The following is a 20,830-nucleotide window of genomic DNA, read 5'->3' on the forward strand; positions in this document are numbered from 1 at the left end:
AGGGCTCCCAGTGTGTTGGGGAGACAATCAGACAAACATAATAAGAGTTTTTAACGACAGCACAACCATGAGGAAGGCATGAAAAAAAGAAAACAAAACTGGACTGTGGTTGCCAGTACATGTTGCCTTTTTATAGAACAATTTCCTACATCTTCTCTTTGCCTATGTGAACTAGAGGCCTTGTACATTTCCTCTTAGATGAATGGGGTTTTGGACACAGGATAATAACAACACTGACAGAGAAAGGAAATAATAATCTCCCACATTTTTAAAAAATGATCAATAACAAGGGTTCCATTACCAAGCAGAAGCTGCTTTCATTAGTTGAGTTATGAGACTGATACTCTGCTTAAATGAAGGTGAATCAACACACTCTAAAATGAGAATATTGGACCATCCATAATAAGCCCATGGTACTCGGTCATGGCTACCAGTTTTAGTTCAAGTTCATATTATACAACTTGAGCTGTTATAGCAGTAAGTGGTCGTTACGATTATAAAAAGACAATCTGAACCACCCTTTAAGTGTAGATATAGATATTGTATGTGTGTGTCCGTGTATGTGTACTTACATGTCTACAAAACCAATCTATACTATAGATTGACACTCTAGTAGAGGAGTATTGCATGAGTCGAGGGCTGGAGACGGATGTCTTTTATCTCCAAACCCTGCAATGGTACAAGCTGGCCATTGACTAAATAAAGCATTATATTGTCCTCTCTTCTTGTTCAGTCTTTCCTGGGTTTTTAGTTGAAGTGGCCAATCAGTCAGGCAGTCCGTCAGCAAGGGGCGGGTCCTCTAAAGCAGCTGCTGAGCCATTGGTCTCTCCTCTGTCACCCCCTGAATCTCTCTCCTCCTTGTCCTCAGCCTGGCTTAGCGGGTCCTGTTCGGACGGGCGATTTAGGGAGTCAAAAGTATGAATTTTAGGCTCAGGGCTGAGGAGCGAAAGCTGAGGCAATAGCGGCCCGTCCCGAAGTTTAGCAGCTAGCTCCTTGGCGCTGCAGGTGGGAGTGTTGGTCTCGTAGACATCGTGGAAGTTGTTGTAGTCTACCTCATAGAAGCCCTTCTCTAATGAGAGAACCGGTGTGAAGCGGTAGCCCCAAAGCACCTCTGTGTCCAGGTAGGAACTCCGCGCCTGACATGTCATCCCTGTCCGAATATGGATCGGCGTATGTGTCCACATGCACACAAACATACACACAACATCAATATGTCGCATACATACACAGGAATGAAAAGAGGCAAGTAAACACACAATCAGAATGGACGGGTAAACAGACATACACAGAGATGGAAAGGGGTGTAGGGAGAAAGAGAAACAGCATCAGTAAATTATTCATAGTTATAGAGCAACTGCACACAGAAAGGGCCAAAACCTGCACAGTGTTCTCTCTAAACCTCCATCATCTTTGTGAAAGAAAAATGTTGGAAATGCCACTGGTCTGAACAGAAAGTTTTTGTTTATTTTGTTTTTGTTTTTATAATGAGCTGTTTACAGAAAGATCCACACACAGTTGATAAAAGGTGGCAAAAACGTGTCAACATTTATTTACCTGGAGTGTGTTTTTGCCAATAAGCAAGTCAGAAAAAAAAAAAAAGCACATCTGGAAGCCCAGACTTCCAACTGCGCTTACTTTGGAAATGGAAAGAAGAGAGAGGCTCAGCCAGAAGTGCTAAAATGCTAAAGACACAGCTTTACTATAAGGTTTTACTCATTAACCATATTGGTGGTGTCAGATATAAATTTTGACACATTGCACATTGGTCTATTTTTAGAAAAGCATCGATTTGTATGTGTCACAATACCAGAAACACTTAAAGAGAGTGCAGTCATTATTACTGCCAAAAATTACACCTGTGCTTTTCCTGCAGTTACAGAAATGTCCGCCGTGAAAAAGGCGTATTAGCGGAGTGGGTGAGATAGTTAGCTATACAGCTAAACACTTATTGTGAAACAAAAGAAAATAAGAATGACAGTAACAAATAGGAATGACAAAACACACAATTAATCACAAACGAGATAGTCCACTGTCACTGTACTGTACGGTAGGAATATTAGGTTAGCGAGCTAGCCACTATCTATCCCACTTGGGGATTTAACATTGGCATAAATAACATAAATAAATGTTCATAACAACGTGTATGATGCCCCGTAATGCTTAAACAAACCCACGCTTGAATTTTGAGGAATGGTGGTAAAGAAATGGAAAAAAACAAAGCGACATGTACAACACATAACTAGCATCTAAATAGTCCAACATACTCACAGTAGAAACTGCAACTAAAACTTTGAACGATAAGGGGATGTGTAACTGTTATTTCCTGTCTCTCACTCACTGCTGTCTGCTTTCACAAGACTCTGTGGTGCAGAACGAATATAGAATGCTACTTAGGAAAGTGGCCACAAGCTAATGAAGGCAAAAACATATTACAACCACCTTCCAAGTTTACAGGCGGGGAGTGTTTGATACTCAAAAGACAGATTTTGGGTGGAGCATCAAATCTAACTCGCCATAGATGACTTTCTCAGCCAGCTGTTGAGTTACATAATGTGCTGTTTCCCTCATGCACAGCATCACCCATAACACCAAGCATGTGCTCTAAAATAGACGTAGATGCCAAATTTGATATGGAGTCTAATGTCACGGTGAGAGGAGGGGCTTTTGAACCCTTTCTTCAGCTTTCCCTGTGGATATGAGTGGCCTAGTTTCCACATTTATCTGTGAAATGTTTGTTATTTCTGTGACTGGATCATCAAAGACAATATAGCATCTTACACTTGTAATGAGAAGGGTTTCTATAGTGTCAATTGAGGGAGTCGTTTTAAATTCTTAGTTTAGCTAATACTTTTCAGTCGAAATACATGAAGTAACTGCATGTTGTGAAGATGTTTTTAGTGTCTTGTCATATTAGCATTGTAAAGATGCTGGATCCAGTTTTATTGTGTTTATATAGGTTTTGTCACTATTGAAGAATCCAGTCCCTTTCACTTAAAAGTTCTAGATGTCTCATGGAAGACATAGACACTATTTTACTGAGGCACTGGTAAATACATTTTTCAGCAGTTATTTCCAAAGGGAATAGATCAGTATTCACAAATATGAACAAATAGGAAAGTTACCCCCCCCCCCCATGTGTCACACACACACACACACACACACACACACACACACACACACACACACACACACACACACACACACACACACACACACACACACACACACACACACATGAGGCTGTCAGGTACAACTATTAGGAATACTTCAAACCATCTGTAATTGAAGACACACTTTCCATTTTCGACTATCAGCTGAAACAAATATTGTATGGTAAGGTGTCCCTTTTTCTTGCTGCTAAGCTCTTGGCTCCAGAACAGTGAACTGACTCTTTCCTCTTGCGTATTTGGTAAACAGTACCTGTATTTTTTATGTTTTATACAATCTGTTGCTTGCTTGTGCATAAGAGACACTTGAGCTGTGATGTGTTCATGTGTTACAAGACTTGACAGTTTTCCAGAATTCACATTATTTTGACGTGTGTTCAGTGTGTGATTTACAGGTTTTAGATGTACAGACCTTCACACCAAATTGATAAAAAAATAAAAAAAAGTATGAAAGTTTAACTCAAATGATAGGACGCTTTTGTGGCCGCATTTCACCTTGGAAAGTAGCCTACAATAGAGTTTTTAATTATTATTGCTGACTTCTATGACTATGTTGAACTGTGGTTCTCCACCTGACCCACAGTGACAAAGCAACAAACAATAAGCAAACAAGGGTGTCGAAAAAAAGGATGATGTGAATTTGGTTGCTTCTTGCATTACAAAATCTGTAGCTGGGGATTTCTACAGCATGTAAATGCACACACAGCTTAGCTTCACCTAAACAATCGGAGCAGTAAATAAACAGGATAAAACATGCAAAGGCACCAGGATAATCCTTGAAGATAAATGATGCATGAGCGAACAAGAGGAAACAATGAATCTGTAATTTTTTTCACAGCGGACATGTTGACTTGTCAAATACAGCTGTATTTAAGTCCTGGTAGTCTGCATGCTGGCTTACTGGCACACCGAAGAGTCATCACTGATGTTAAGAGTTACATCTGTGCTTTACCAATGTTGACACACCAAAATGTCAGAACGTCATTGCAGGTGCAACTGCTGCAATCACATGCTGCTGCTGCTGCTGCTGCTTTTCATGGAGCACGCCATGAGTGCTTATGGCCCCCACCCCAGCATCCACCCGTAGACTCTGACTAAGTATCCTTCGGGGAAATTTTTTGTCGTCACACCCCAATCTCTGCTGAACTGAGCTTGATATTTTTTTGCAGGCAATGACAAGGTCAGAGTCTATACATCACAAATCAACTCTTGACATATTTTGCATTTGTGTAATATTCTCTAAATTATTCTTATTAATTACACCCGTGCATATCCTGCTATGAAAAATTGACAATTTTGTATAGAACACACCTAACTTATCACTGTTCATTGTTGTAGATAAGAGATGGGGTTTAAGTCAAATGAAAAATGATGATATGAGAAAACATAACAGGATCTCAACCGAATAAAAAGTATGACAAGGAATTGTTCATGTATTGTATCTATTTATCTTTTTTACAACTTTCGTTTTGTGCTGAATTTTGGTTTTCCCCTTAGAACGGGCATGTAACCTGTATACTGGCAAGTCAAACTTGGTTCATTCAGAGATGCTTAGGGCTTGGCGTGTGACTTTTTTTTTTGGATCTTTGGACAAATGAAATCTGGTGAGGACCAACCCTCCTACTTCAACTACAAGGACAGTCTGGGAGGGCAGAGGGCAAACAATGATGCGTTCACAAGTGCAAACTCATCCCGATTTCTATTTGCTTTATATGCATATGGTTACTAAGATCTTTGGTTGGCCCAGATATAATAGTGATAACCACTTTTGTCTCAGGATAAACCATTACTAGTAATGATTACTAAAACCTACTTTGTCCCCTGCCGGTGTCTAATCTTCTGTTATTTTCCAACAAAAAATGCCACTGCAAACACTCGTTTACACATCAACAATAGTGGAAAATGCTTCGTGGCTTCTGAGAAACTGCATAAAGCAGGCTTTATTTTATATATAAATAATGTACTGTAAAGGAAAAACAGGGCACAAAGTGGCTTTAAACCTGCTATCTTCAGATATACTTTAGTAGTGAAAACAAGGCTTGTTGTCGGCAACACTGACACATATGACTGGGCCTCTGGCACAGCAGAACAAGCACCAGAAATGTTACAATAAACTGCAGCATAATCACTTTTTTTCTTTACAGCAAAATGTTATAGTTAACTTTATATTTCTTAAGGCAAGACACTACAGGCAAAAAACATTGTTTTTTCATGCACTGGTCAATTGTGAAATTCTGGGCTATTTTGCATCCACAACATGACTCATTTGAGACTCATGGAAAGAAAACGTCCAAAATACACATTTAATACCCTTTGTCTATTTGCGTCGGTGGATTTCAAACACAATACATATTGTTAAAGACCATTTTCTCAAAATGGGTTTCTTCTCATACACTGAGCCAGAAATCTCCACTTCTGTAGCACTGACCTACACCAAACTTTCCAGTTTTTTTTCCTGTTTATATTCTGAAGGTTTTTCAGATAGAATTCATAGCCTCATTTATAGAACATTTTATTTCTAAGAACATCGTGAAAATGAATTTTTTTTATGGCTGTTGACAGTACTTTCTAATTTATAGAGTGATAAGAGGAGATATCCCAAGTCCCCTCTATAACAAAACCTTTGACTCTAATACTGTATGTCAACAAAATGAAACAAGAACTTTGAACCTGGCTTTATCCAATGTTCAGACTTCTGTTCTGGAAATGTATGCCAATAACTGCCTATTTAATTTGGATAATGCATCATTTGCATATTTAAACATGAAATTTCAGAAAACTTGTGATACAAATAATAATTTTCTTAATGTAACTAATATACTCGGGAAGTTTCATTGTGATATCTGTTAGTTAAAATTTTTACCCTATTCACCTGTAGTGTCTTGCCTTAAGGGCCAAAAACGATCACTCAATGGAAAAATATACAGGTAGGGTACATAAACAAATGAAGTCACGAGATCCCTCAGCTATTTGTAGATAGCTGTGATGACAGAGAATTCAGTTTGCTTGCTGCTTAGGTGCCCAAAGATGAAAGAAATTTATTAGATAGACATTTTTCCATCTAATAAATGCCTTACCACGTTTGAAATGTTGAAAACATGAGATGGTTACTAACAGTAAAATTTAGTTTTTTTATAGAATGGACTGATCCACTGGGCACCAAAGTGCACGTGTGCATAAACTGCAGCTTTCCATCATTTGCATTTCCTGTATTTGTACTTGACTTCTAAAACTGTACTTTAAGAAAAGCTTTAAACATAAGACAGTGGAAGTGATAAAGGGCAGAGTTTGGGAAATTGGTGATAAAATAAAACATTCAGATGGTCAATTAAATCTGTGTGATAAAAGCAAAATTATTTATTGCATTCTATGATAACCAAAATTTGTAAAATTTGTGAAATAATGGTCCATCTACAGCAAAGAGGCTGGTGTTGTGGACGACAGTGTGGAAGATTTCCCATTTATTTGAATCTACTCCAAAAACAGAAATGTGTCAGCTCACAGTCAGTTTGAGTTCTACTGAGGTTAGCTTGATTTTGATATTCATAAATATAAACCTCATTTTGATTTTTGACTGCAAGTTTTTCTGTAAAGAGAATGTATTTGAGTATATTGTAGGCTGCCTCTGTTTCATATAATTTCATTAGTGCAACTATGCTGTGTCATCAAGTAGGAGGGTAGAATGTTCTTTAGTTAGTGTGTGTGTTCGTTTGTATGGCTTTTACTTTTTATCACAAATGTTTTGCGAGGGCCTGAAAAACAAATGTTACAAGCGTTTTCCAGAGCCTGACTCACAGTTATGCTGAAAACCACCTGCTGGTTGTGAAACAAACAACAAAAAACTGAGGGCTGGCTATTAAAGAGAAAATAAAGCCAATTTCACCACCCTCTTACCTGTCACTTCCAAAGTCTGTCAGAGCATCTAACTTGTGATGCGGTAAACATTTGTTTAATGGTGACTTTTTACTCTATAGTATATAACCTCTGCAGTTCATCAATGAAGATCATCAGATGCTTGATATGGGACCATATGGGACCAATAAACCAACTGTTTATTTATTTATTTTTTTTATTCTCCAACTTTTTTATTTTATAGAAAACACTTAAAAAATGTACTGTATCTCTCCCCCTGGCATCACTCTTCGAATTTTGGTTTTTTGAATATTAAAATGATATCCTGTTGGATCAGATAAAAATCATATTTTCTGCAAACCGCAGCATTGGCCATCCATTCACTGATACCTAACTACACTGACAGCAGACTCAACACTTTTAGAATAGCAAGTGAGGGTGCTTAGTCAGCTATATATTTAAATGTTTATGACCTTAGAGCATTATACCTCAATTAAAAAGACACGGTTATTGTAATTTACTAGCCTTCTTTTTGGAGGTTTGAATCCTAACGTTCCATTTGGAGTCCTGGAGGCAGAACATACTTAACTTTTTTCTTTTTTAATCACCCTGATAATTCATGACCTATCCTATTTTAATGAGAATTGCTTATAAACATTTTGAACTGATGGCATGTTTATGACGTCTGCAAAAGAAAATGACACATACTTCTGTTTGGGGTCTCAAACACCACAGCTGTAAAACATGGTTTTATGCAATACATTTTCAAATGCTCTATATCTTTGATTTGACAAAACATTTTTATGCAGTACTACCCCTCCCAAATCCCAAATTAGGTCACTTTATTCACTGTCTTTGGAGTTTGATAACGTTTTTTTAATATGAGGTATTCTGTGAGTGAATTTTAAGACCGCAAAAGGAATATACATTTGTTTATGTATATCTCATATAACAAATAACACCTGAAATACTTTCTCGTTGGGTTAACAATACTTTTTGATAATTAATGTATCAAACATGCCTGTGCAGTATGTGGCATGGGGAAGGGTTACCACCTCAATCCTTTCCTACATCTTCAATTTTACTCAGAAGAAAGGGGAAAAAATGTATTTAAAGCAAAAAAAGGCTGATTTTTGCAATAGTATTTTTACACATACAGCAGTGGGGTCAATAGGACCCCAAACAATGAAGCAAAGCCATTGTTAACAAAACATAAGGGTTAATCAAATACTGATAGTTTCGGGTTCAGTGTTTTCGATTGGCACGGTTGTGACTTAGGTTTCAGCTTCTGAGTCAAGTGCACTATTGGCAGTATTTAGATGAAGCTAATGAGAAAATTTGAACATAAATGTAATGATGGAAAAAAACTATGAAGGGAAATAATAAAGAAATAATTTGAGCTATCCTTTAATTCCCAGGCTTAAGGCCTGTGAATTGTTTCATTAGAGTTAACAGGGGACAGAAATATAGGGGGAGGGCTAGTGGATGGTTAGATTCGTCCGTTGCCCAGCGGTCAAGGACGGTGATGACATAACCCCTGCATGATGCCACGGTGTCTGCCGGTGAAGCGAAAGGTGATTTAATGTTTGAGTCAAGTGTCCAGCAGCGCGGGCAGGAAGCATGATGGCTACTAGTGCTTTGGAGGGGAAAAAAAATTAAATAAATTTTAAAAAATCAAAAATGAAATAGAGCAGAAATGTTCAGATGCATGCAAAGCCATGCCTGATCACATTAGGGAGCTCGGTGGTTTGTGCGAGTTTTTAAAAAGACAGTTATGTCCACGAGACTAAATGCTCCTAATCAACCAATGTGTCTCATTTACTGATGCCAAGTACGATGATATCCAATAATTTTAAATTAGTGAAATGTATAATGCATGGTATTTCAAATGAGTGTATTATAATGAGTCCTTGAGCAAAGGCCAATAAACAATGCAGCTTAGGCATAAAAACAATAACTGATTTACCCAGTGCCCCACAGAAAACATGTTAGAAAAACAAATTAACAGCTAGCTGTGGGCCATCATGCAGTAAAGGTTTCTTTATTCATTACACTATAATGATGAATAAAAAGATGATTAGTGCTTATAGTTTGATTGCTGAGTTGAAGATGCTAAATGTTTCCTCTTGCGTTCTTGAATACGGCCTCATGCGGGGAGACAGGAGCCTTGTGGAACTTTACAGAAACTCTGGGCCACGTCTGCCGCATAAATGTAACCAGCCTAGAGCAGTTTTCAAGACTGCTTGGCCTTTCCCCAAAACACAGACCATCGGTGTGGGTAGCTACACTTCATTCATTTGGAAATAAACAATATCAAAGACATAACCTTGAAGTAGCAACAGTGGAAATGCGGGCTGCAGTGAGTACAGAGAAACATTTGCAAGGCGGTTGCAGCATGATCAGCTGTCAATGATTTGTCTCAGCAGAAGGAACAAATACTTGGAAATGGGTAGAAATCATTTGTTGATGAAGACAGAATTGCAGTTGCAGGATTAATTAAGGAAACAAGTACCAAAAAAACAAACAAACACAAAAAACATAAAAACAAACATTTGTCAGCTGTTATGAAATCATTAAAATTATAAAATCATCATTAAAACCTGTACTAACTTTGAACTGAAATGCATTAATGTTATATATGTCTCACTTAGAGAGTCAATTATCTGTTAATGTTAGTCTCTCTGTCTTTCCATCCATTACAATATTATCTTAAAGATACTCACTCCTGCTCCTCCTCTCTTTTAAGCAGTCCATCTTTCCATTCCAGCCTCTTCTGCCTTTCCATCCATTTATCCATCCTCCCATCTCACCCACTCAGCATCCAACAGTTCATCAATCTCTGTCTCTCTCTATCCATCCATATGTCCTGTTCCACCTATCTCCTTCTCTTTGTCTTTACCCCCACCCGCCCCCACCCCCCCACCCCCACTACACCCCCTTTCATACCTGTGGCCTCCACCATTCCTTCAAGGATAACCACGATCTCGAACTCCTCCTTCTCCATTTGTGCTAGAGACATCTCCCAGAAAGGGCTCTTCTCGTTGATCTCGTGAGAGATGATGAGTGGTGACACCAGGAACAGCCGGTCGTCTCCCGTGTCAAAGCCGATGTTGATGTCAGTCTGATTGAGCGGGATGAACTCCCCCTCCTTGGTCTGCTGTGAGCGGATCAGCTTCGCTCGGATCGATGCCTCAACGATGTGAGAGTTCCTCAGGTCCCCCACCCGAAACATCAGGCACATCTTGTTGTCTCGCACCGATATAACAGCGTTTTGTGAGAACATTAGGGTCTCAGCACGGTTCTTTGGCTGTGAGATCTTGACAAACATGCAGCCCACCATCATGGCGTTAACAATGGAACCCAAGATGGCCTGCACCAAAAGCAGTATGATACCTTCAGGGCATTTTTCTGTGATCACACGATAACCGTACCCAATGGTGGTCTCTGTTTCAATGGAGAAGAGGAAGGCTGAGACAAAACTGTTGAGGTTCTCCACACATGGAGTCCAGCCCTCCTCGTCAGCATGCACCAGATCCCCACGGATGAGTGCTATCAGCCACCACAGAAAGCCAAAGAAAAGCCAGTTGACAACGTAGACCAAAGTGAAAATGAAGAGACTAAGACGCCAGCGTAGGTCCACCAGCGTAGTGAACAAGTCACTGAGGTAACGGTAGGTCTCTTGCACATTTCCGTGATGGACGTTACACTTGCCATCCTTCTGCACGTATCGCTGACGTGGCTTCTTTGCCGGGTCAGAAATCAAGTGGGTTCGCTCTGTCGAGATCTGAGCCTCCCGCAAGTGTTTGGGAAGCTTCTTCACCTATGTGGAACAGGAAGGATACAGAAGGAGAGAGGCAAAATAAGGATAAAGAGGTGAAGCATTATGAGCAAGAAAACAAAGAAGAGAGTAAGAAAATAATAGCAGTTTAGGTTTTTTCTATATATCGGTGTACTTTACAGTAGTCTCACTGATTTCTTAGCTATATTGAGTTTGTACTGGAGGATGTAGGTGTTAACCTGTTTAATGGGATTTTCTTTCAGCCTTTGCAAAACCACACTACTGCTGCAGGCGGGAAGATTAAAATTAAGAGCTGTTCTAAAGTCACTGCTCTGTGATATCCCACACTGACATTGTAGGTGTCAGCGTATGTACGTATATACAGGGAGAAGGAAACGGGGAGTAAGGACATCACAAGAACACAAGGACACCCAGGTCTTTGTTTATGTTGGCCCAGCTCCAGTGAGGCGATCTGGCTCCACAGCTGTGCCCTGTCTCTCTCCTTGTCCCCTGTGTTCCATCCCCTCGTACCCTATGGGACATTGGCAGGCCCGGATAGGAACAGATCTACCATCCTTCCCCAACCGACCCTTGTGGCATCCTTAAAAAGAGAGGCATATGCCTGGGCAAATAAGTCGCACCATCTATAAACTGGCTTTCATGCACATACAAGCAGAATTCCAATATTATACTGTATGTTTTACACGATTCAAGAACATTTGAAACACAAAAAACAATGACACAGCCTGGCAACATATTCCTGCAGGGGCTGCATAGAATCCATTCATTTGCTTAGCCCTCTTCTTGGATAGACACATGCATCCATTCATGACGAAAAGACACACACATACAGAAGGGCAAAGCTGTAAGGCAGCTTTAAAACAGACCAAGGACATGTTGGCAGCACACTTTCCAATCTGAGCTGATAATTGAAATGTATTTTGTCGAAACAAGAAAAGAGCTCCTGTGCCCTCTGTATCCCTCACTTCTAACCAGACACCTGTGATCCATCTCTCTCTAGAGTCATGATCACATCACCAGGAAAATTACGTCCTGTTGTGCTTACACTGAGTGCTCCTCTGCTCTATCACAAAGACGATCACTCTCACAGTTCAGCCAGAGAAGGACATAATCTAAGGTACTATAATGTCTTTGCAGTGCTTTCGATTGTAGAGACTAGATAATAAAATCTGTCAGATAGGTTTATTTGGGATAGTTTCATTGACATGTCAGTTGCTCTTTCACTGCTGTCCTACATGAACATTCACTCAGGCCCGTATGGATTGAGTTTATAGATATTGATTTGAAGTGAGCCCTGTTTAAGGAACGTTTTGACAAAGAAGAATTGAAAGACAATGCTTATTGACCCACATTGCAATTAGTGGCTTGATGACAATACGCTCACTAAATGTCAATGGGCTCCCTTATTACCAACTGTACTCAGGGATACTTGACCAAATATAGATTCAGAATACAGACAGTCCCCCGTTTTTCTGAGTCAAACTTTTCTACTATGTACTACACCGCTTGTAAATGAAAGACAGCCATAATCGGGCCATTCATTTCCACACTTTGGGCTGGGGTTAATTGAGTGAAGGATGAAGCTATCACAAGCATTGCTGCTCAATCTTTGTCCTTTGTAGTCAAGGAGGTCCCTGGGGGTGACGGCCCATAAACAAATTCATTAGTTATCCCTGCGCGGCAGTAGTAAGTGGTAGGTGTTTTCTCTCATTGGGCCTTTCTGGTGACACTTGGATTGACAGTGTTAGTTCCAATCAGCCGGAGAATCAGGACAGATCACCAGTACAACTCAACCAACCGTTATTGGGAGCGAGTGGGGTGTCTTTAACTTGTCACCTTATCTCCACTGCCAAGTCAACTGAACTATATACTTATCTGCACTAGAGAAACAGATTCAGTTACGCTTTGTGGGGCTTGATCTATAATCTTTACCGCTGATTTAATCTGTAAAGTATGTATACAACATATCTGCCGCATATCTAATAGCCTTTTTACCCTTTTTACCCTTTTTATTCCCATCATGTTTGAAGGCCAGTCTGGTTTTCTTTCTCACACACATACAGTAGCTTTGTCCCTATATCTCTATATCTTCTCCACCTGTTTCTTCTTCATCTCCGTTCTCATCTGCTTTCTTCTGCACCACCACACCACCTTTATCTCACATATTGTCTCTAATGTCTCACACGTTTTTCCCAGTTGTGGAAAGACAGTAGAAATCAGTACAGCGTTTGACCGGTAGTGGCTGTGCAGTTTACCTGTGCAGGTGTGACTCCTATCTCCATGTTGTGGTCCATGAGGACTCGAGAATCTCCTGCCATTCTCAGCTGAAGCTCAACACCTACAGGACATAAGAAAGTACACTGGTGAATTGAATTTAGGCTTTAAAACATAAATATTAAAATATTTTGGGCATTTTGTTGGCATTTGAGGCAGCAGAATGAGCTTCAGTTCATTGAACATTAAAATCAACCAATACAACAAAAAATAAAGGTTAAAGCTACAGTACCCCTAGACAACAATATACAAGCTTCATTCATTTGGCCTTTCAACCTTTCAACCCTCAGCTATCTGCATTACACATCCGCTTTGAAAAGTACATACATTATATCTACACTAACAATGTTGTGTTGTTGTATAGCGCAACCCCCCAGGCACAATATTTTCTACCTGTCATTTAAATTGTTTCAATTTGTCAATACATCAATATTTGCCAGCTGGTGTAATTAGAACCCACATAAACCCACAAGAGCAAATTGAACTTTAAGCTTTAAAAGGTCAGATCTTTAGCAGAGTAAGATGTTTGCGTTTGTATTAGTTTTAGTATTTTGTCTATATAGTTTGTGTGAAGGTTTTTGTCATGCAGGCATACACAGCAAAATAGGTGAAAACGGTGGTAACTGACTATGGCATCTCATTTTTAAACTCAAGGAATAGTGTTATATGTGAAGAATTTAATTTATAAACCATTTTTGTGCAACTTCAACCAAAAATCAAGTAGAATCTGTTCTGTTCAGCTGACCAACAATAAAGGCAAATTTAACTTTGGAAAATAAAAGGAATGCAAAATCCACAATCATCTCCTCTATGAAAAATGCCACTGTTTGAGAATATACTCTCTAAATAGAACTCAACTTTTACACTTACATATGTTCTTCTTTTAGCGAATTAGGAAATTCACCACAATGCATGAAATCATTAGCATATGAATAATAATCATATGCAAGGTAATTAAATCTGAAGATTAATGGTAGCTTGAGCTACTACACAGCATTTCACATCCATAATGTGGCGGTCAGTCAAAAGCAGGGCTGTTATTTCTCTCAAAGCCCATATTATGCCTAATTTCTAACTAGTACAGACTAATACCGACTATTATCCAAATAGAGCATAATTTGTTTAATTTTCCAAATTATGCACTACGCACTTAGCATAAAAAGGGACCATTGCTAAATGTCATCGGCTTTTCATGCTTTTACTGTACAGTTAGTGAAAATGTGTTCAATTTAACCATGCCACCCTAGTAATAGTGGTGTCACCACACAAATAAAACCTGCTGTGATTATGTTTTTGTTAAGGTACAGTACAGTGAAAAATCTAAACATCTACTTGACAGATTGGTAGGAAATTTTGTGCAGGCATTCGTAGTTCTGAGAGAATTAATCCTTCTGACTTTGATGATTCCATGACTTTTCCTGTGGCAACACCATGAGGTTGATATTTTTGTTTTTTTTTATTGAAATACTCTATATCAACATTTATTGTATGGATTACCAAGAAATTTGGTTCACGCATTCACGGTTCCCAGATGATTGCTTTATGTGTGAAAACTTTGATCCCCTGACCTTTCATCCTGTACTGTAATTAGGCTAAAATGTTAATCCAATGCTCTGTTTTAGTTTTTGTTTATGACTCTCTCAACTGATGATGTTCCCATCAGCCTCAGCTGTACTTTGTGTTTTACTGCTAGATGGCATCTACTAACTAGTATGCTGAACTAAGAGGCTAAGCATTGTACCTGTTAAACACCAACATGTTGGCATGCTGACATCAGCCTTTAGCTCAAAACACTGCTGTGCTTAAGTACCTAGTCATGTTATTGAACATATTTGCCAAGTCACAAAATGTTGTTACTGAACACGTCTACCGACAATATAAACACTTGCATCTCAACATCTGTTTATAGCAACTGAAGGCATGACTCATGTTTTTTATGGTTACGTTAGGGAATGTTTGTGTCCAACACTGAATCACGAGATAGGACTTGTGCTTTCGCTGCGTAAACCTAACCACACATGGGACTTGCATGTGGTACAAAACAGTAGCACTTCCTGGATCTATGTGTCCCTCAAAATGTGTGTGGCAAAAAAAATAAATAAATAAATAAAAATTGACAGTGGTATTTTCAGACAAGCTTGGTATGTTCATGAATACAACACCTGAAACATCAGTAATGACCAGCAGATGCATTTTAAGCTCATAAAAATACAACCATATTGAAATAAGTATTAACAGATACATTTTATATTTCATCTCATATCATTTAAATATCAGTATTATATATCACAAATCATGGCATTTTGTTTATGGGGAAAAATACATGCGACAATGTACAGTACTACTTTGATAATCAATAACAGAGAACAAAAAAAACAAATAAAATTGCTGTGTATGCCCCCAATATAGTATATTAAAATATAATAAAAATAATGATAAGGGTGCTGCATTGTCACAGCCGGAAGAATTAAGTAAGGGATTAGCTGTTAACATCACATTAGAGATGACCAAGTGTCCACTGTTGGCTAATTTGCCTGTACAATGAGGCAGGCTCAGCTGCAGCGTTTTTAACCCCCTCATTTTCCCAAAGAGCAAGCTAGTCATTGCCAGCCTCGCCAGTTGCTTCAGCTACATGTGCCCACATGCAGATGAATATATGCACACACACAGCTACAGGCACACAACTCTCTACATACAAATAGACTGCTCTCACACACTGCTCCACCATGGCCGTATCATCCTTCAGATCAGAGACAGTGATTTGTTCCTTGATGAGCTAGAGACAGAGAAATAAATACTTACTCTCACAGAAAATCCAGTTGTTTCTTTTACTTTACAGTCAATCAAATATAAAATGACTGCACATATTATCCTTGTGGTTGTTTTTAGCTCCACTGCAGCAACTAGGTGATGTGCTGACAGTATATAATATGTGTGATGTGATTTTAAAGAGTATTTCTCTGCTCCTGAGTTGTATGTCTAAACTGGTATTTTTAAACATCTGTCATGACAGGTCCAAAGAGACAGGAGTAGAAAAGGAACACTTTTGATGTCTCGTGAATGATGTGGGATTTAATAATAATAACAGCCACTGCTATAGTTATAGAAGGGTGGGTGAGTATGTGGGGGGAACCTCTGATAAAGCCATAGTTTTAGCGGCAATCTTACAACACCTTTGGAGCTCCACAAGAGGCAGTTAATTTATAGATCCCCTAGATATTGTTTGACAATAAACGACTTTTAATTTACTAAAACAGCAAGAGAAAAACAGGGCCTTGTAACCAACCAAGCAAAAGAACATGGGTAAACTGCTTTTGCCGTTGGCTCCTGGCCTTGACAACATTTGACATTTCTTTGTCATCTGTCTTTGATGTTACTCTATTTGATCGCTGACAAGAGAGGGAGAGGGAAAGCAAAGGCAAGCACGGAGAAGTGAGAGGACCACGTCACAAATCAGATCCACACAGGAATGTAGTGTTGACATTGATGGTCCAAAGCAAAGGGCAGAGTGACGTGACAGGCATCTGAGCAGGGAAAAGACAGACAGACGGACAGCAGAGGTGCGGGACACACACAAAGCTTCTGGAAAACCTCGCTGAATACATTAAAGGGGTTGCAAGGTCTCGCTTTCTGACTCATTTTAGGTTCTCTTATGAATTAAACATGACTCCCCGGAGATTTATGAACTCCAGACCTGTGTGTATTTCCAGTGAGGCTGTGATTGCGGTGTCTGTTCATAGCAGCAGACTCAACAAGCCCAAATGAGAGGTGTTCGAACATGGATACCAGCTGGGGTGTTTTATCTTAGCACTTTAAGAGGGTAACAAGCATTTATCTTGTTACTGGGAGAGTGACAGGATGCTTTGGCTGAATTGTGTTTGTGTCCTGATAACAAGAACACTCATCTGTTGTGCTTGAAGCCAAAGGGGTACTAGTAAACCAGGGAACTTGCTTCCTAAGGGATATCTATAGTACATATATTTTCCTTATTTGCTGACGCTGCACGCTGTAAACAATAATAATCCTTCTAACCTGTGGAAAGATCTATAATTTTCGCCTAGGGCCAGTATTGTACTGAAAAGCACTTGCTCTGGGATTTAATTTTCTACAATTTCAGAACTTCAGAGACTTGTGTTGTCAGCTCTGTGTGCAGTTCTGAAAGGCAAGAGCTGACCTGGAGTTGGGCCAAGAGAGGCTTTTTATCAATACTAATCACTGCCCCAATAAAAACCCTGCAACAGATTAAGTACATGAATTATAATTCTCACCTTATCAAAATAATTGTAAACTGTTTCACTCTGTGAATTACCTTTTTTATTTGTCATTATATGGACGTAATCAATTTAGCTTTTCTGCCTGTTTCCTGCCTGAAATTTGCACAAATTTGGGAATACTGCTCGCTGCCATCAGGTACAAGCGTCATGGCTCCAAATTGTTAACTTCTCAGGGATAAAAAAATTATATTCTTAAATATATATCTAAAATATATGCATTTATATGCATTTCAGTAAACCTAGGCTCTCACCTGAAAATAGTTCTTAGGTTGTAACCCTACTGCTGAGCATGACAGGGTTACAAATGGCAGTAAGATGTTGCACACTCAGCAGCACCTCTTCGTTTACAATACAAATATGATGATTAGTGGGCACTCATTCATAGATTTTCACGTCATAACTGGCAGTTTTGTGTTGGTTCATCAAATACAATGCTGACACCGGAGAGGCATTGAAAAATAGGCAGACAAGAAAGAAAGAGGGAGAGGAAAGGAAGAGGGAAATGGAAAAAAAAGAAAGACAAAGTTGAAGCAGAGCTGAGTTTTTAAGAGTATTGAAACAGCGACTACAGTGTATTTACTGAATCACTGTATCAGATAGATATCTACACTGGGAGAGTCGTTCTAGCTTATCTGCTATCTCTTTTCCCTTGTCCTGGAAGCACTAGAACTTTCTATTTTCTTGATTACCCACCATCTTTCACTCTACCCCTTGAGTGAAGAGTCATGGTTACAGGACCTGTCATGATTATGTCCCAGGCTAAGATTGGCCCATAAAATAACATGGCTTCATCCTTATCTCTGCTCACTTATGACACTTTGAGGTCGGGCGGGTCAAATGACTAAAAACGGCCCCAGCTAGTTTGGCTCCAGGCCTAGCACACAGACACACACAGACACACACAGACATGCACGCACGCACACACACACACACACACACACACACACACACACACACACACACACACACACACACACACACACACACAGGTTCATACCATCCCTCCCTCCCTCCCATTTTCCCATTATGCCCGATAGTGAGCTGAGTGTATCCAGTTGTGTCCTTTTCATGGATGACCTTCTCTGGAGTGACACTGCTGGTCCGAGACGTTCAACTCACACTCGAAAAACAATTTCCCTAATGATATGTCCAACTCTCTCTCTCTCTCTCTCTCTCTCTGTCTGTCTCTCTCTCTCTCTCTCTCTCTCTCACACACACACACATCCTTCTCTCTGTCCTGCATTCAATCTCCCTCTTGCATTACATTTTGCACACATCCTTGGAAAAAAAAGTACAGTTGTTCAAACCAAGAATAGCTATTGTGTTGCTGTATGTTTCAGATCTGCCTCGCTCTTCCACTAAGATGAACATGTTTTTTTTTTTTTAAAGAAAAGTGACAGCCAAGATTTCACATTGCCGCTGAAGTGGGGGTAGATGGGATTAAAACCCAACACCTCCTGGAGCCAAATAACACCCTCTTCAACCGTGCTGGCCTGGAGCGTTAGAGATGTGATGGAGAGACTCGTGAGATGTTAGAGGCTGGGTGGGCATGCTCCCCAGCAACCTATTTCTTTTTCTTATCAGGTGTTTCTGTCAGGCTCTTGCTGTGATTTACAGCTTTAGATCCCATATTCCCTATGCCACTGCTCTGTTTTTGAAGGGAACAGTGATGGCTAAGCAAAAGAAAAAACTGGAATGAGAGGGAAGTATGTGGGGTATAATAATCTGTGTCCAGCATAAAATATAGTATGATTTCACAAAAATATTATTACAAAGTAATTTGTTGATTGCTTATTAATCAGATCCACTTATACAAATCTTCTGCATCAAACTTAATCTTACTATACTGCATGTGGTTCATTAATCTTCTGCCTCACCTCACTGTAGAGGACAGGGAAGCAGGGGAGGATGGAAGGAGGGAGAATGGGAGGCCATGAGCGGGGCGGGGCTGGGCTGCAGAGCCAGGCAGCACATGCCGAATGCTGGAGGAGCCAAAGGTCAAATGGTCTTGATTGGAATTCCTGACATGCTTCACTGTGTCCCCGTGCTTGTCCCTTCGAGGATCCTCCTTCTCTATAGTCAGCACATAGAAAGTCAGAATAAAATGAGATTATGACCCTGCAGTTGCATGTTAAAAATCCTCAGACCAGCTTGTTTGGCGAAGCAGCTGAGTAATGCACCCTCTGCTCGGTGCATTTTCTGACAAGGTGTCCTTTAGTGACGAGCTTAAACCTCCACTGCTGACAGTGGATGACGTGGTATGAAGGAGTCTTAGCTGTGTAAATGTGAAGCAAGTTGGTGTTGAAGAAAAATGCTCAGCAATCACTTAATCTTTAAAAATCAATATTTAAAAAAAAAAGAAAAAAGAAAACAAACCAAACACACACACACACACACACACACACACACACACACACACACACATACAGCAGCTCAAATAAAAAAATCCATGCTGCCACTCAGGCCTTATTAATCATACAGTATTTCTCTTTTCCATCTGTGTTAATGAGCTGCAAGTGTACAGGGATGTACTTCCCCTGGGTGATGGATGTTCTGCACTTCATAGATGCTTATGTAAAACCTGTAAAAAAAAAAAACTAAAAAAAAACTCTCCAGATGTAGAGTAGATTCGTATGTGTTTGCATCCTACATCTTAATAATACTGCAGTGATTAGCAACATTTTTTCAAATGTGTGTGTCAATGTATTGAATGTCCTCTATTTACATTGAATATAGAGCTAAATTGCCCTCTCACCATATGAATCAGTGTGTCTGTGCATCAGTGGAAGAAAATCATATTCATGGGCATTTGTTATACTGGCCAATTAGTGACTGTGGTTTGTAGTCTTTTTGTTTTTAAATCATATAATAGACTACACAATATCCAAACCGGGCTGCATGTGTGAGATGTGATATTTACAAGAACATGCATTATAAAAATGCATGAATCCTGTAACACAATAAACATGAACTCATGTGATTTCGTTAAACTGGCCTGACCTGAATACTTATCAGCTGGACAGCGCAACGCACCTCTGCCGTCGTCTGTCACGCTTAACAAAGGACTCCTGATGAATAGAATGAGGGATCAACCTTGTATTAAACTAACCCCAGATAAAGGTTGGTTTATCCCCACCAGCTAAGCCAGGGGCAGGAGACATTATAAAACTTCCATTTCATTCCACGTAACCTGCTGCTAAAAGATAAGAACACGAGCCATTATGAAGATTCTTGGGAGCCAGTTAACCTGGACAAGGGTACACTGGAATGCATTTTCACAGATGTCGAAATGTGATATGTGAGAGATAACGCTGGATAGTCTAACTGGTAACCAGGTAGTTTTGCTACATAAATAGTACTCCTTCCAATGTACCACCTGAACAGTATAAACAGTGTTGCAGATGAGCTCACTGACTGAAGCTAAGGGCAAGGTGACCTGACACAAGCGGCCATTTTTACTTATT

The 20,830-nt window shown here is 39.6% G+C and overlaps 1 protein-coding gene across 1 annotated transcript; it reads right to left on the reverse strand.

The window, feature by feature from the left end:
• Nucleotides 1-723: 723 nt before the first annotated feature.
• kcnj5 (potassium inwardly rectifying channel subfamily J member 5) lies at nucleotides 724-13,163 on the reverse strand. The gene is made up of 3 exons (XM_040130776.1): nucleotides 13,074-13,163; nucleotides 9,966-10,839; nucleotides 724-1,150 (listed from the first exon to the last, which is right to left on the reverse strand). Exons 1-3 carry the CDS (start codon nucleotides 13,134-13,136, stop codon nucleotides 765-767), a joined length of 1,323 nt encoding a protein of 440 aa, XP_039986710.1. The 5' UTR covers nucleotides 13,137-13,163; the 3' UTR covers nucleotides 724-764.
• Nucleotides 13,164-20,830: the final 7,667 nt, after the last annotated feature.

Source organism: Xiphias gladius, chromosome 7 (genome assembly GCF_016859285.1).
Source record: "Xiphias gladius isolate SHS-SW01 ecotype Sanya breed wild chromosome 7, ASM1685928v1, whole genome shotgun sequence".
NCBI classification, from domain to species: domain Eukaryota; kingdom Metazoa; phylum Chordata; class Actinopteri; order Istiophoriformes; family Xiphiidae; genus Xiphias; species Xiphias gladius.

Coding starts and splice junctions, on each gene's coding strand:
- kcnj5 (XM_040130776.1), bottom strand. CDS start 13,136: ATGGCAGGAGATTCTCGAGTCCTCATGGACCACAACATGGAGATAGGA. Junction 10,840..13,073: donor TAGGAGTCACACCTGCACAG/GTAAACTGCACA, acceptor TGTTCCACATAG/GTGAAGAAGCTTCCCAAACA. Junction 1,151..9,965: donor AGGAATGGTGGAGGCCACAG/GTATGAAAGGGG, acceptor ATATTCGGACAG/GGATGACATGTCAGGCGCGG.